Raw genomic sequence first — 15,403 nt, forward strand, 5'->3', positions numbered from 1 at the left:
TGCCACTGGCTCAAAATACTAAATCGTTATCGCTTGTGAATTTAGTAGAAACGTACGCTAGCTTATAATATGATAGTACTATTCCTGCTTTCTCTAGCAAAACGAGCTCTTTGAAACACAAACAGCGATTCTCTAGAAAGTGAATAAGGACCCTGTCTTCTGATATTCAACTTCCCTTTGCGCCAGACGGGCGAACAGCGCTCAGAAATACGGTTAGTATGCATCGAACTTATTGATGCACCCAACTTACATTAATTTCACGGTATTGATCTCACGTTTTAATGACGGCACATAATTGGGGATGCGAAAAGGTGCCTAAATGTAGAAATCGATGAACTAAATATAAAGGTGTCGGTTGATACAAGTAACTAACTAAGTTCACTAGTAAATCTATGCAATGATGTAGAAATAATTATTTTTCAAAATATGCCGCCGATCAGTTATCAGCAATGCATTCTCATAACACACGCTGGTACTCATTTCAGAAACTCAATTATAGTAATAATATGTCGAAATTAATTGACCTCAGTGTATCATATTCAATAAGTATGCATTTATATTTACAATTTTTGGACAATTACACGGATAAATGCAAGAACCTGTCGAATCCAGGTAAGGTGAAAGTGAAAGAAACTTGAATGCGGCATCTTCATCTTCATCTTCATTCAGTATAATAGAACTTGGTAAACAAACTTTTTTGTCCGTACTTGAAACCAAAACACGTTTATTCCAATTACATTATATAGGGTAGGACAAAAGTTTCTTGACAGTTTTAAGTCAAATGTCACTTGATAACAAATCAAATGAAGACCCTTAAACTGTCACGGTACTTTTGCCTTGTTAAGTATATTTAGTTTAGTTATGTAGTCACTTACTTGCGAACTTCTCTAGGCAGCAAACGCTCTACCCTTTTTAAGCAGTCGTTTTTCTCCGTTTTCTCAAAATAAGCGCGCGCTCCGCATGGAGATGAAACAGGTCTTGTTATAAACAAGAACAACAGCAATGTCTTGATATTAATAACCTTCGTAACGATGCAGACTATGATGGAGTCTATGATGATGACGACGATTAGATATCAAGGATGCCGTTGGCTGTTGTTGCTCGGTTGTTCCTGCCAGTCTATTCGCTCTGCCTCCCCCTCAACACCGCTTTCAGGTGATCTTTCTCCGGGAGAGCAAGACACTCTAGGTATTTTTCTATTCTCCTCTGACATTCGAGACTCCTAGATGATGTCGGATGTACACAGGACTAAAACTAAGATTGCGTGCACAGCGGCGGCAAAGTGCAGCCCGTGTATCAAAACCTGGCACTATCTAAAGAGAATACTGCTATTATAATTGCTGATGATACCCGAAAAGGGGCACCTCCCGGTGGTAGCAGAACTATGGGCTGTGTTGTCCTCGATACCTTGATGCGCCTGATGGTGGTCCAATAATGGAGTCAGCACCCAGTCGACGAAACACCATTAATTGTGAACACTAGTCCCGTCCAAAATATCGTCATTATTTTAAGCGCCCAGGCGGCGTTTATTATCTTTGCCACAATACGGAACAGCCCAGGAGGTGTTTTTCTCTGTATACCTTAGCCCATGCAGGCGTTTATGCGCGAATATTTGCCGTAATGATGCCCGAATCGTCCATATTGCTAATGAAACGCCTATTTGACACAGTTTATTCGAGGCAAATTAAAGACATTTCTAAAGTTAATTGTATCAATTTTCGTTCATTGTTTTATTTATTATTTTGACAAGCCTGACCATTGATGACTTCGTCTTTTAGGACATGGTACCGTTACAGCATTGATCGGCCCTGTTATTTTAGAAGGAAGCTTGAATTATCTGGTCCAATGCGTTTAATGGATAGATAAAGCAAGATTAAAACGGATCTGAGCTGTATCGAAAAGAAGATGTGTTGCGCTCAGATAACAGATTTCAAGAAGTAATTTTTGCTATCTGCCCTGCATTAAAGCATGCTTTTACTCTAGATGTGCCCCGTCATGTATGCATCATGGCTGAACCTTTAAGGTCTGTCTTCATCGCTTGCAAATAGTCTTGAAGAGCCTACGCGTCCTGACTTGCTGCATTTGTCACAGTTAAGCTGCCAGGCACAATTGTTATATGAGTTGTCGATACTAAGATTATATGCGGCAGGGTAGACCTCTATAAGGACAATCATTCAAGAGCATATTCGATTTGAGGCAACCTTTGGTACCTGTCTATTTGAGGTTTGTCGTCGAAGAGATCTTCAATCGATTGCAGCGGACTGGCAGTTTCTATTTTAAGCCAACTATGCGAAAAACACCCAATGAAGAGAAAATTCGTGCAGGCACGCAAACCAAATAGTACCCTTGCTTCAGTTTATAGCTGTCAACCTTCTTTAGCTAATCACATAGCGGGGCGCATACACATCGAAACTATAACAAATCCTCTGTCAACGTATCTATATACACATATATATAACAGGTTATTAGAAGCAATGGAGAGCATACTATGCATTATATAGGTAAGGTAGTTCCGTAGAATGTAAACATCTATCCGCAGTTTAGCATGACTCCCCTACCATATAGGTGTAGAAAGTAGCCAAAAGTTCTTCAGAAACTACTTGGAGTTCTCAGTTCAGGAATTCGTTTATCCACATACTGCATGGCGTACTTGATTAGGTTTTTCTTTCTTCATTTCCAGTAATCATGTTAATGTGTGATTTTACTAAATACTACTTCTTTGCATCATTAGAATGTTTGCAAGTTTTTCTGCTTCTGAGTAACTTAGACCTGTAATAGTTCGCACGTAGAGAAACAATCCGGACCAACGTGCCTATCTGAGCACACTTTCAATACACAAATACGTCGATCAGTATTTATTTCATGGTGTATCAAATTCTTAGACGATCGAAAAGCCTATCGCGGGCCGCGACCAGATGTTAGACGCAAATATGCTGGTTACCAGACTCCACGGCGCATATCTAACGATGATCATTATGATGACCATGCATAATCTGACCATCTTAGGTATTCGTCCATGTCGTGTTTTCTGTTTGTTTGAGACTTAAGTAATTAACATTATGTTGTCCTCCTCTTTTTCCGTTAAGCGCTTGCTCGCTTCAACGAATACGACGCGATTCGAAATATGACGATTCTGAAATTGATACGGCGAAGAAATATTGATAAGAGTACTATGCACCGGTTTATCTTCACCTTGAACAGAAAGCCTGAGACCGGAAGCGTTGGTAACGAGCACTACCTGGGCGGTAGACCTCGGTCCAGTATGTTCGAGCATTCGAAGGATGGATATATATTTATTGTTGATTATCAACTGAAAACTCCATGAGGCACTGTGTTATCAGATAATGGACTACTGCTTAATAATATTTAGGCTAACAAGAGCCGCCTATTGTGCTCAGCTGTCACATTTGCATACCTTTGTGGACCCTATTGAGAGCTAGTTGGATATTATAAATCAAATCGATCACAGTAACTTTTTCTATTAATAAGCTAGATTAGTATTCCGATCATACAAAAGAGGCAAAGGTTTAGCCTAGTGGATTCGGATTCGCAGAGGATAGCCTAGCCTACAAAGAGATTACCTAGTGGTCTCGTGAATAAAGCAAAAAACTTCGAAGCGCCTTGAGATTAATTGAAATATATCCGTAGCATTGCATATACCATAAAGCAGAATTAGGGAAATTAATTAGAAATTACAATTACCCTAATGGAGATCTTTGTACGAACTATACAATGTATAAATATTTGCTTTCAAAGCATATAGTAAAGCCTTTAGTAAAACATCAATGTGCAGGTTCTATTTCAGTCCAACTAGGAGCTTGCCGGCTATCATACCATCTATGCATCCATTGTACAGTTGGTAAGTCCGCGATATGCGCAAGCAAACTGTGCTAATTTCACCTTAAGCGTCCACTGTCGAAATATTTGTTCGGGACCATTTCATTCGAAGGGGCAGTGTCTGATATGTCATATTACAGGTAGCTACCCTATTTTCCACTCAAACGCAAAACGGTATAGCGTAAATTCCTACTCCTATAAATCTAAAAACATTGTCAAGGCCAAAAAATGTGTCCGATTGATGTGATCGTAGTTGGATTCGAGAAGCTATGCACAGAAGGTAGCCGTTTAATAACGGTGATGCCTGACGTAATACCCGAAGCGCACACAGAGGAAGGCTGTGCACTGGGTACACAAAATGGAGAGGGGATCACACATAGCAAGACCTTGTGGAAAAGTTCAAAGAGAAGCGACGATCAATCAGGATATCATATCGATAATAGCTTTGCCTTTGCTGCATTGGAAATGGCAGTCTAGAGCGATGATGACCGACCATACTAGTCTAGAATATTAATATAATTTGAAAGACAAACATACCTTTCCCCGATCATCGTGTACGCGATGGCATCCCTTCTCTGCTGAGCTACAGAAAGATACCTTAATATATTAAAATATATCGCATGCATCAATTAACTCTATTGAGAACAAACCCTATGGATTTCATCGCATTTAATTACAACAGTTATTTTAGCCAAAATCAACTATGGTTTAAGAAAGAATCAATTGCGAACTAAAATAGACTTCACGAGACATATCGATCGATGGTCAGGAGACAACAGCAGGCTCTCTCATACGTTCAAGCTAATTATTGGGGTGTGCGGGCTGATTTTTCTATATTCTGTTTTGAATTGCATCGAGTATGTTGAGCAATGTCAGCGATGATTTTTTTGAAGTGTATTAAAAAAATGTTGTAATAATATTATGGTAACATCTTCTTAAATCACGCCCATCCCAAAACGACTGCGGTGTCTTTCAATGAACACTAAGAAACGGAACAGAATAGCACCGTACTCACCTTCGCACATAATTTCTGTGTGTAAATTGCCACGTAACGAATTCGAAATATTTACTATCTGGACTTTAGCTTGAACGTAATTTAATTCTACGTAACATTGATAGGATAACGTTGCTACCTAAATAAAAAGCTTCCTTCTTCTAGGCCTTTTTTGGAAATCTAGTTATTAACCATTTGAATCCTTAATTTACGTACTTTTGCCAATACCATTGGAGCGCAACGAAATCTCGATCACGTACCTGCTTCTTTGATGCCTTGTACCTAATCGCTAACTAAATTCGAAAACATTAGGTGAATAACTTACAATTAGTTAATTTTATACTATACTGATAATAGCATTTCATGTCTACTTTGAAGCATTTTCTTCTTTTTGTCTCCCATATAGTTTCGCTGAACGTCTATAGATATTTCACTGTTTTCTCCGTAAGAAGCATTGTGCTCATGAAGATCATCTAGCCGTTTTTACATTTGAAATCTGTGCACACGTTCGAGAGTTCGCTCGAGATCTTCCTTTCAGTTGTCACATCCGAATCACTGTCTTCTGTGGAAGAAGGCTTCATTGCTCAGCGCTATTCTACCCTGCGCGAGTAATTAAAAAACTTAGATCGTTCGATTGTAACTCTACACATGAGCCAGCAATGAAACATTCGTCAAATGGCGAATTTATTTCGGCATACTTTACCTCCATTTCCAAGCAGTTAGCAGTTGAAGGCGCAAAACATGGAGCATTTATCCTGCTTGTGGCTATGTTCATTAACTATGGCCAGCTATTTCCTGTTTTTTTTCTTTCCTTCTTTTCCCAACATTTTCTCCATGAAACCTAACCTATAACCTTATTATATTGCTCTGTACTTAATAAAACGGTCAAATTTTAGCCACACAGTACATTTGTCTCATACTTTGCCGAATCTTTAATTATGAACAGGATCTGGTAGTATCTCAATTATCTCCTTTGGATTCCTAAGTAGCCAGTAAAACTATTACTAGTTACTGTCGCCCACGTCTGCGGTCTGCTACGCGGTCTCACGTCATTTCGCCATTCGGTTTTGCTTCTTGCGATTATTATTATTATTATTAGCATTCCTCCCGTCACTTTGCCTAAGATCGTTCTCTGCATCATTATTTGTTTAAAAATGATGTGTTCATCGAATTTTGTTCAGATGTACACCACCTCGAAACCTTTAGGAGGCATCCACGCCAGTTGGGGAGTCAAAATATAGCTGGCTAATAAGCCAGCAGGCAATGAGCTATCTCTTTTGCGTGGGGACACCATTTAGAGGTTTTTTTTGGGGGGCGCTGCTTTTTGTAGACAATACACATACATACATACAAACATACATGCGTGTACCGATGATTCTCACTCCGAGTTCGTTGCTGTGACAAGCGTCCTCTTTTTCTCAGTTCATCTCGGTTCTTTCTTTTGCACACGAATTCTCTTTCGTTCAGTTCCAGTTGATCGATAGTACACCACTTATTATAAATTAAGTATGCTTATGCAATACATATAAAGATTTGTTTTTGTATATAGTTTTGGTAATAGTATAATAATAATAATAGTAACCGTTTCCTCATATGTGCCTTGCAACGCTCCTGTGATCACTGTTTGCCTTATGCTTCTTTACTTTTCCATCTTTCAAATACACTATTCATAACGTCGTTTTTGTTTTTATCAAAAAATAGATATCTCATATATATATATATATATATATATATATATATATATACACCCTTTTCGTGGACGCAACAAATAACATGATTTGCATGATTTAGAGGTAATTCTTCCCAGAATGGAAAGGAATGGCCAAAGCCGTGGATGCACTTTTTCGTCATTTATAATTTAACTATTTAGCTACAATAAGAGGATAATTGATGTGTAAATAGGGGTGCGATAATTTTTGCGTGGTCAGCTGTTTCGTTCGATTACGTCGCACCTATATTTCGACAGCGGCAAGTACGCATTAGTCCTTTGTTTTTTTTGTTTTTTTTTCGTTTTTTTTTTTTGTTATTATAATCATTTTTACCAATGTTCGGATTCGTCCTGCTCGAGTTGCATCATTAAATCGCGACCTCTCAGCATTTCTTGTTTTGGTTAATATCGTTGTGTGTCCTGTCCATTTGGACAAAAGGAAGGACACACAGTATCACTTAGTTCAGAATTCTAATCAAAGCACTATTGTAATAAAAAGGGCGTTTAAAAGATATGCTAATAGCAATAATACTAGTAATAGTTTAGTGTACTCCTTTCTTATCCTACCTATTAGTCAGGACTACGTATCTAGGTGTCAAGCATTTTACCATACGTTAACGCATATGCTGTTGTTCGTGTTTTTCTTCTCTATCGGCTTCTTCCGACTGATCGTCGTAACTGTTGCTGACGCTACTGCTAGTCGACTCTGGTTTGATGTGCGCCACCGCTCCCACATCTCACGCTCACAGCGTTGATCTAATAATCATTTTATCAATAATTGTGTGAATCACTTTATTCGGCAGGCTTTTTGCTAAGAAGAAAAGATACACCGTAAATTTGACATATTGCACACCCTTGCTCCATTTTAGACTATCTATTATAATATCATATCAAATAATAATTATTATCATCATTATCACTGCCACGATATGTATCATCGTAACATTATTTGCAACTTAACACCCATTCCTCGCCGCCTCCGTGCTACAAACTGTTCGTTACGAACCATTCTTCAACCCTCATCTTCCTTATCCAATTAGGGCTTCTCGCGGATCGTCAGCGGTGTCACCATTGTTAGCATTTCGTTACGTGTTCAAATATGGTCACGTACACACGCCGCTTCCATTACGTACTTAAATGCTTTGTTCTTTTTTTGTTCGTTCAGCCCAGTACCGCCGCCTTCAGCCAGTTTGTAAATACGTAGGCGTCGAAATATGCACATCTGTACATTGTTAACCCCTGACCGTCTTTTAAAAAGTCTTTCAGTTGTCCAAGTAATTAACACAGGGTCAGCTGTACATTTTTGGCAACATGGTTAACCCGTATAGAGTGACGAGCCCCCCCCCCCCCCCCTCTCCTCTCCACCCCCTAAACAAACAAACAAACAAAAGCCCAACGCTTCTATCTTCTCCAGTATGATAACTACCTTTCCTTATCATTATTCTTCTCGAACATACTTATATTTCCTTCTCTCTGTATATAAATCTAGTACTGCTGAGACTCAAGAACGACTGTGCGATCTTTGCAGTTAGCATGTTTGGTGTTTATGTAATGTATAGGGCTGAAGAGTGATCTCTGGCTTTCTTCGTTCTCGTCAGTGTTTGTCTCGTAATGTGGCCAGCTGGTATGGACAGTTTGATTTGTGTCGCACTTACAAACAGCTAGGGCAAGAAGACCGGTCCGTAACCAGTTAGTTAACTACGTAGTGGGTCCTCGAAGTCTTCCGCTAGCTCCGCACCCTAAAACAGCCCTTGATCGTGTCAATAATCAGAGTTTGATACGACAGCCTTTTAGGCTTTTGTCATTTCTAGAACGAGCGAAACTGACAGCAATGATTAAATACTAGATGTAGCACTTACATAATTACGCATGTAACAGCGTACTACCCCACGGTATGGAACAGTTTCGTAGGGCCTTGGGTAGATTTATTTTGTATCGAATACCACGCTGGATACTAGCTAGGTGAGAAACCTGGCTAACAAAATGCATATACCGGCAGAGTAATACAAATTTGATCGTACTAATATCTTCAATTGTCTTTCCGCTATTTTCTATCGTTCGATTTATTTGAATTTGTTTGCGGTGCTCTTTTTGTTCTGTTACCAGAAAATTTATTTGTTTCTTGTTGCTCAGAAGCTGCTTATTGTCACACTGCAATACTGGTGCCGTATATCTTATCAGCAAACTCCATCGATTTAATCAACAGGCTAACCAATTGTTGTAAGATCTGGCCAGTAAACAAAGTTCAGCTTTGAACATAGTTAAGTATAACTTATTCCCTATACGATTTCCCATTGTTACGATTGGTGTTTTGAGTAAAGCAGCAGCACCACGATACTGCTATTACGATCACTCTATCTCTTTATGCCGTGTCAGACCAGTATTCAGTTCAAATGGAATTTGAACAAGTCCCAACAAATATCAAGGATGTCAACTCGTTTGAAGTTACTTATTGACTATGTAAACGCTATTGGCAGTTCATATTGCCGTTGTTGTTGGTACTTTACTGATGCTGCTGCTGCTGCTGCTGCTGCTGCTGCTGTTTTCTGTTTAATAAAGCTGTAGCTTGAAGATGCGGAGTAGGAGTCGCACCTGAAGGTATAGGGGCGGGTGAGCTGCTCGAGGAACTTCTATATAGGGGAGGCGGACAAGACGTCGATACTGAAACAGAGCTAAGAATTGACCCGCCACTTCGTCGACGTCGGATCGATGGTGGAGTTCCTGCGGGCGTCGGTTGAACCAGCTCAGTTGGCGATGCCACCTGGGTTAGTGCGGCTCCTGAACTCCGAAAGTAACCGCCCGCTAGCCGTACTCCATTAAGCACCGTGACCGTCGGGCCCGGAGTGTACTAGTCGTCCCACTCGTCATCGTCGAGGGCCTCACACGTCGAATCATCGCTATCATCAGCTGTAAGATAATGACCGTACATACAGACAGAGACATGATGAGTATAGGAAAACCAGGTCAGTTCATTCAAATTGGCCAGGCTCAAAATTTGACGTTTATGAGAACTTAAAATATGACCTTAGAAACAGCACACAGTGCGTGACATATGCGAGAATCATTCGCATAGTGATGTTAAGCACTTAGAACTGAAATCAAATATTAACATCTTTCGGTCATAAACAGGATAATTATCCACTATTTGTGGTCATGACGGGAACCACTGTGACTCTAAATTGGTACTCACATTGTAAAGCGTCGTTTCGAATTTGGATAGCTTTCTTGAGGGCTTCTGCTAATCCGTCGAGTTCCTTTTCAACTTTTTGATTGTTGCTCGCATTACGAGGGACTTCTGGTCTCTGGGGCCGGTCAGCCACGGGCTTCAAAGTTTTACCCGCGCGAATCTGCTCAAGTAGAGCGTCGCGACCTTCCGAAACTGAGCTTACGGAATTTGCGGCAGGGGTGTCTGAAACTGCTCAGATGTCATGCCACAATAAAAATTGAGTATTAATACTCAACGTTGATGAACTTTAACGCCGCTAACTGCAAACTAATAGTATTACTCTTTCCATAATGCAAAACAATTCTCTATAAGACGATCTAAATGTTAAACGACTGTCCATACGTTTTAAACCCGCAATATATAAATAATCATACTTCTATATTTGCGCAGTCCTCATAAATCAAATACAAACACTTCTCGAATAAATTCTCTCCCTTTACTTCTCACCTTCAACTCTTTTCAGTATTTTTCCCGCTCTGATCTGTTCCAGCAGGGCATCACGGCCTCCAGTCGCGCCGCCGCCTCCATTTCCAGTGCTTGGCGTAGACATGCCATTGGATGACGGAATTGTGGTGCCGTTTAGTTTCGACATTGGCGGAGCCGGGGGACTGGTCATGGGCGGGGGTGGCGGAGGGGGTGGAGGAGGTAAAACCGCCCCTCCTGGCGACGCCCCTCCAGGTGCCGGAGGAGGCGGTGGAGGTGCTGGGGGCGACAGACGAACCGGCTGTACCGGCTGCATAGATGCACCGCGATGCTGCTGCTGCTGCTGCTGTTGGTGCGGCGGGGGTACCGGAGGGGGTGGTTTGTGCGTGTGAGAACCAGTGGTCAACCTGTGTGGCTTTGGCGGAGCTGGAGATCGCCTACAGCAGAGACAAAAAAAGGCGAATAACGACTAACTAAAGCTAATTGCACTTTGGAAATGTAAAATACGTGCCTGCTAGAGCTTTGCGTAGAGCGGCGTATTCGATTATTAGATGCACAATAAAGGCACCACTCAAGCTGTTCTATCTTTGGGAGCAATCACTGTCATAGGCTAACGGATATATACAGTCGTCGATATATGGTAGACCTTTATTGTATAGTAGACATGTGTATTGAACAGATGTAAAATGAAGACAAGTGAAGAACAAAAAAGTGACAAGAAACTTTTCCCACCACATATATGTATATATATATACAAATGGGGTAAGTATTACAGACAGCTAATGTATACCCTTACGACTAGACATCCACGTTTAGCATCTCCATTTTGAGTAGAAGAGCTCTGAAGATTTGGTTCGTGAATTCATATTGCATGTAGTCGCGATATTTTTCTAAATTCAATCGACACTGAAGTTCTCGGTATCTTCGATGTGAACACTTGGACAGAATTACCATCAGAAGATTTGACTTGCCATCGTCAAAACATTGTTCTGGGTATGAGCGTGATTTCATTATTGCGGTGTGCGCTATATGGCGGAGGGAGTCTCTCTTCTGTAGCGGGCTTACACCCAGCAAATCGTGCTTGCTGCTTATCTAGACGTCTATTTTACTGGACCACTCACTCCTTACGGGTTTGAAACGTTTCTGCTTTACTTTTTTTTTTTTTGTTTCGTTATATGCTTTATAATTATAGACAGATCGACTTAGCGCTTATGTATATCTGATTTGAGTTGTAGATAAACACCTAGATTGCTGTACGAATCAGACTGACATTTGTGCTCACTACTTAATATAATTAAAGTGAACGTTGTCCGTCTGCCAACTACAGTCTATCCTATAGACCCTAGAGTAGTTAGTAATTATTGAGTTATAATTTGTTTGCATACTAGTGAGTCATTATAAGTATCCGATATTGAAAATATACGAACGGTGTAATACTAAAAGGGGCCCTTTAGGGTGCCCCAATATTGGTACCATTCATTATTTTCCGTTCATTATTATAATATTATTATCCTAGTTCAGTGTTAGAAAAATGTTCTTCTTCGGTTTTATATTTAATTGTTTTGTAAAATTTTGAATAATTGCGGCTTTGCATTGTTATAGCGAACGACGAAATTCTGTTCCATTTTTACTTTTTAGCTGCAGTTATAGTTTGTATGATTGCGTGGATCTGTTCATAGTATTTATATAGTTCGTTTCGTGCTGCAAAAAGGCAGCCGTCCCAACGAACGCCAAACGGCTCAAGTGCCAAACGTAAAACTTCAAAAAATTTCTCTTATTTGAGACTATTTGAAAAATGATGTTTACTCTAATTTGTATTACATTTTATCCTCTTGTCATTTTACTAAATGTAAAAAACAATTAGTGGGCAGTGATCATCTTGGCCACAAACTAGCCGAAGCAGGGCTGATGCTCTATTACCACTGTGTGTCCACATCTCGGAGCCACTGTCGTACGTGAAAATTGAATGCTTTTATTAAAAATTCAATAGACGTGTCTCTATAAACACTTACCCGCCATGAGGAGGAACAGGTGGTAATTGCCTTGAGGGCGGTTGGTGATTTGGTGCCGAAGGCGGCAGAGGTGGTACAGGCTTCGGATCCGTCCTGATTGGAGGTACTGGTGGCTGTCTACGATGAATTGCTGAGATTGTGGTTTCGCTGAGCATATTGCTGTCTACCTGCTGACGCATAACGCGCCTCACTTCTTGTTGGATATAAGGATTATTTTCCACCTGATCTCGAGAGATGCCGGCTTGCTCATAAACGCGATCTAGGTCTAGCAGGTTCAGGTCGCTTAACGTCTGAGAAAAACCAATACATCCACAATATTATACTTGAATTTTTCTATGCATCCTGACTACAAAGCCAATCGGATTAGAGTCTCTACGGATTATGTAATAAAGAGATTTTTTATTAGTGACTCATCTATGGTACCTGTAAGCATGGTGAGGACCCGTATAATGAATAACAGTAAGTCAACGACGTGTGGGCAACGAATGTTGCGTGGGTTCAACAAGCACAATTCAACAACGGCTTTTATATGCTATAACTGTGAAAATAGTGCTCAATTGTAAATTATCAGAACGTTTTACTATAGAGTTTCATTGTTTAAGCGAAACCACAGCATTTGTGTAACTGTGCGTAATAAGAGTGTCCATTGGACTGAAATACACAATTAAAACTAGACAAATTAATTTTCTATTAAATTGCGAGATTCATACTTTATAAAGTAATAATTTCCACTGTAGTTTACTCGAAGGAAAAAGAAAACTTGTAGCGCTGTTTCACTTAACCCTGATCCGCAAGGCATCTCTGACTGAAATAGAAGAGAAATTCTGCTTCAACTGCCTCCGCAGCAATGTAAACATCTCATCACAAAATACTTTCGAAATGAATGAGACATATCTTCGTCCCCTTTTTTGTACCAATTTTCAGATCATTTTAATGCCTTTTATTTTTAGCAGTAATAGCCACAAGAGGTGTCGGTTGCTCATCTAACTTCGAAATCGTTAAAAAGTTTCAAGCTAACATGACGTGCAATCAGAAGCGGACCCGGCAATAAACAACGGGTTCGCCAACGAAGCGTATTCGCTCAAAATGATCTAACCAAATCAGGGGATCGCGAGTGACCCGAACGCGGCAAGGACGATGTCCCAGCTCGACCGACCCACATGCACATCGTTACGCAGAGAAACATCGGGAACATTTTTCCAATCTGCGCGAAAATCGTCTATTCTCTATAGCTGCGTTATGAACCTACTTGTATCAAGAAGCTAACTAGTGTACCGGTGAGGGGGGAATGGCGCTGCACGTGATCAGAAGCTAACTCTCCGTTCCGTTTCACAATACAGTTATCGCTGCTGCCAATGCTACTACTGCTGCAATATCTCGTTCTGTACCCCCTCCCCCAAACTACGTAAAAACACGCACATTTATACACACGTCACACACATATGTAGCAATGTTGCTTGTTCTTGTTGTAGTCCGCTCACCCAACAAACTATATCGAGTTACAGCGGCGAACCAAAATCGAGATTGGCGGCAAAACGAAATCAGTCCATGTCAGCAGGAATGGGAATAAGCCAATAACAGCGTATTATTTGTCGCAGCTTCTACATTAGCTTAGCTTACATGAATAAATCTCCTAGTGAAATTATTACAATAACGAGATGAAAATGAAGAAAAGATCCACCCGTCAGTGGTCAAGTCGACTTCTGATCGTCAGCCGCCAACCACAATCATTATCAGTGAGACATTGCATTGAGAAAAGATAAGAAGACTGCTACCGTTTTCTCGCTTAACCTAGTCCCTACAGAATTGGTCGGATAGCAACAAAAGATCGATAGATTTTTTGTGGCTGGTAATCGAACAAACCGGTCCTGCAACGATAGAAATACGGTCAACAACAGATGCCGCTGAGCTAGGCAGCCGCAACAACACGCTGAGTCTGCATAAAAACATACGTAAAAGACAAAGATAAGAATCAATCATGATCAACACCAGCAGCAGCACACTTATAACTTTAATGACAACTATATGTAATCGCCCTATGGGATAATCGGCATTTTTTTCATTCGGTCGGAGGTTGATTTCTGTCAATATGAATTTAGCCTTTATTTGGCTTGCTCACCATTTTTGGTCGGCCAGTCTTAATTTGGTGGTCGAATAATCAGCACACTGGTGCCTGATTGCAGGCATTGAAAGGATTACTGGACCGTTCACAGGCGGCGAGTTCGAGAAGCACACCCATAAGAGCCATCACGACGATGGCATTGCTCATGATTCGCCAGCCCCCCTCAACGAGTTAAAGCGTACCGCCCATCTTCTCTGCTACACGCACACATGTCGCTCGAGCACGTTCTGGGACAGCGATCCCTGTTGAACGTTATGTTGTAGCTACAGATACTAATTATCATGGCCATGCTGATGGTGTCAACGACATCTATTTGAAACTCGTATTTGTCTTGAGTGAGGCACTCATGGCGGTGGTAACAGCTTTCGTTGCTGCGGGAACAGTCAAAAAGCTCGGAGTCGCTCATTGTCTTCTAGATTATTTCTGTCTGATTTGAACGGAGTGATAGATGATACTGTCCGGGAGAGAAAGGTATATTTGATGAAAGGCTTGCCCAAAAAATGTATATGAGAGGGAGATGAAGTGAAATAGAACATATCAAACTTTAACAGTAGCGGAAAACTGATCCTTCTGCAAATACATTTCGAATGTTGAATTCTGTTGCAGTCGTCTCCTACATATGCAAGGGACCATGAATATAAACGGCACGCGTGACCATATAGATGTGCCTTTGCCTTTCTGCCTGCTAGCGCATTAGACTGTATTCGTTGTACTTTTTTTTTTGTTTCTTATACTCATAGAATATAACATATTACCGGTCATGTACAAGTTCATCACAGGGAGCTGTTACCGCTGTGGTTGATCCTGATCTGTTTGTGTTGTGGCTTGCCGCGCTTGTCTAAGCTCAATACATTTTTCTACTGGCTACTATGAAATGCTCTGCGACCGGCAGAATGGTGCTGCTTTTGCTGGGGACCGCATATCCAATGATGCGTGTGTGTTAATGGGCCTGCCGTTGACTGGAATGCAGGACGCATGCACCAAGAATGCTCCATCTTCTAGTGGAATAAGTATATTTTTGGGGGGAAGACTGCGCCTTAACTTCTGAGTTACCGTCTGTTTCAAAGACAAGCCCGCGCGT

General features: G+C 40.8%; 1 protein-coding gene across 3 annotated transcripts in view; it reads right to left on the bottom strand.

Moving 5' to 3' along the window:
* Positions 1 to 5,148: 5,148 nt before the first annotated feature.
* LOC111244476 (uncharacterized) overlaps positions 5,149 to 15,403 on the bottom strand; it is a 38,959-nt gene continuing 28,704 nt past the window's right edge. For all 3 annotated transcript variants that reach the window (XM_086980698.1, XM_022791660.2, XM_086980697.1), the window contains exons 7-10: positions 12,201 to 12,490; positions 10,213 to 10,625; positions 9,730 to 9,954; positions 5,149 to 9,446 (exon numbers count right to left, since the gene is read on the bottom strand). In XM_086980698.1, coding sequence (XP_086836824.1) covers positions 9,388 to 9,446; positions 9,730 to 9,954; positions 10,213 to 10,625; positions 12,201 to 12,490 — 987 coding nt within the window. In that variant the 3' untranslated portion in view covers positions 5,149 to 9,387. The remainder of the gene's footprint in view (positions 9,447 to 9,729; positions 9,955 to 10,212; positions 10,626 to 12,200; positions 12,491 to 15,403) is intronic.

Source organism: Varroa destructor, unplaced genomic scaffold (genome assembly GCF_002443255.2).
Source record: "Varroa destructor unplaced genomic scaffold, Vdes_3.0 BEIS01000002.1, whole genome shotgun sequence".
Classification (NCBI taxonomy): Eukaryota; Metazoa; Arthropoda; class Arachnida; order Mesostigmata; family Varroidae; genus Varroa; species Varroa destructor.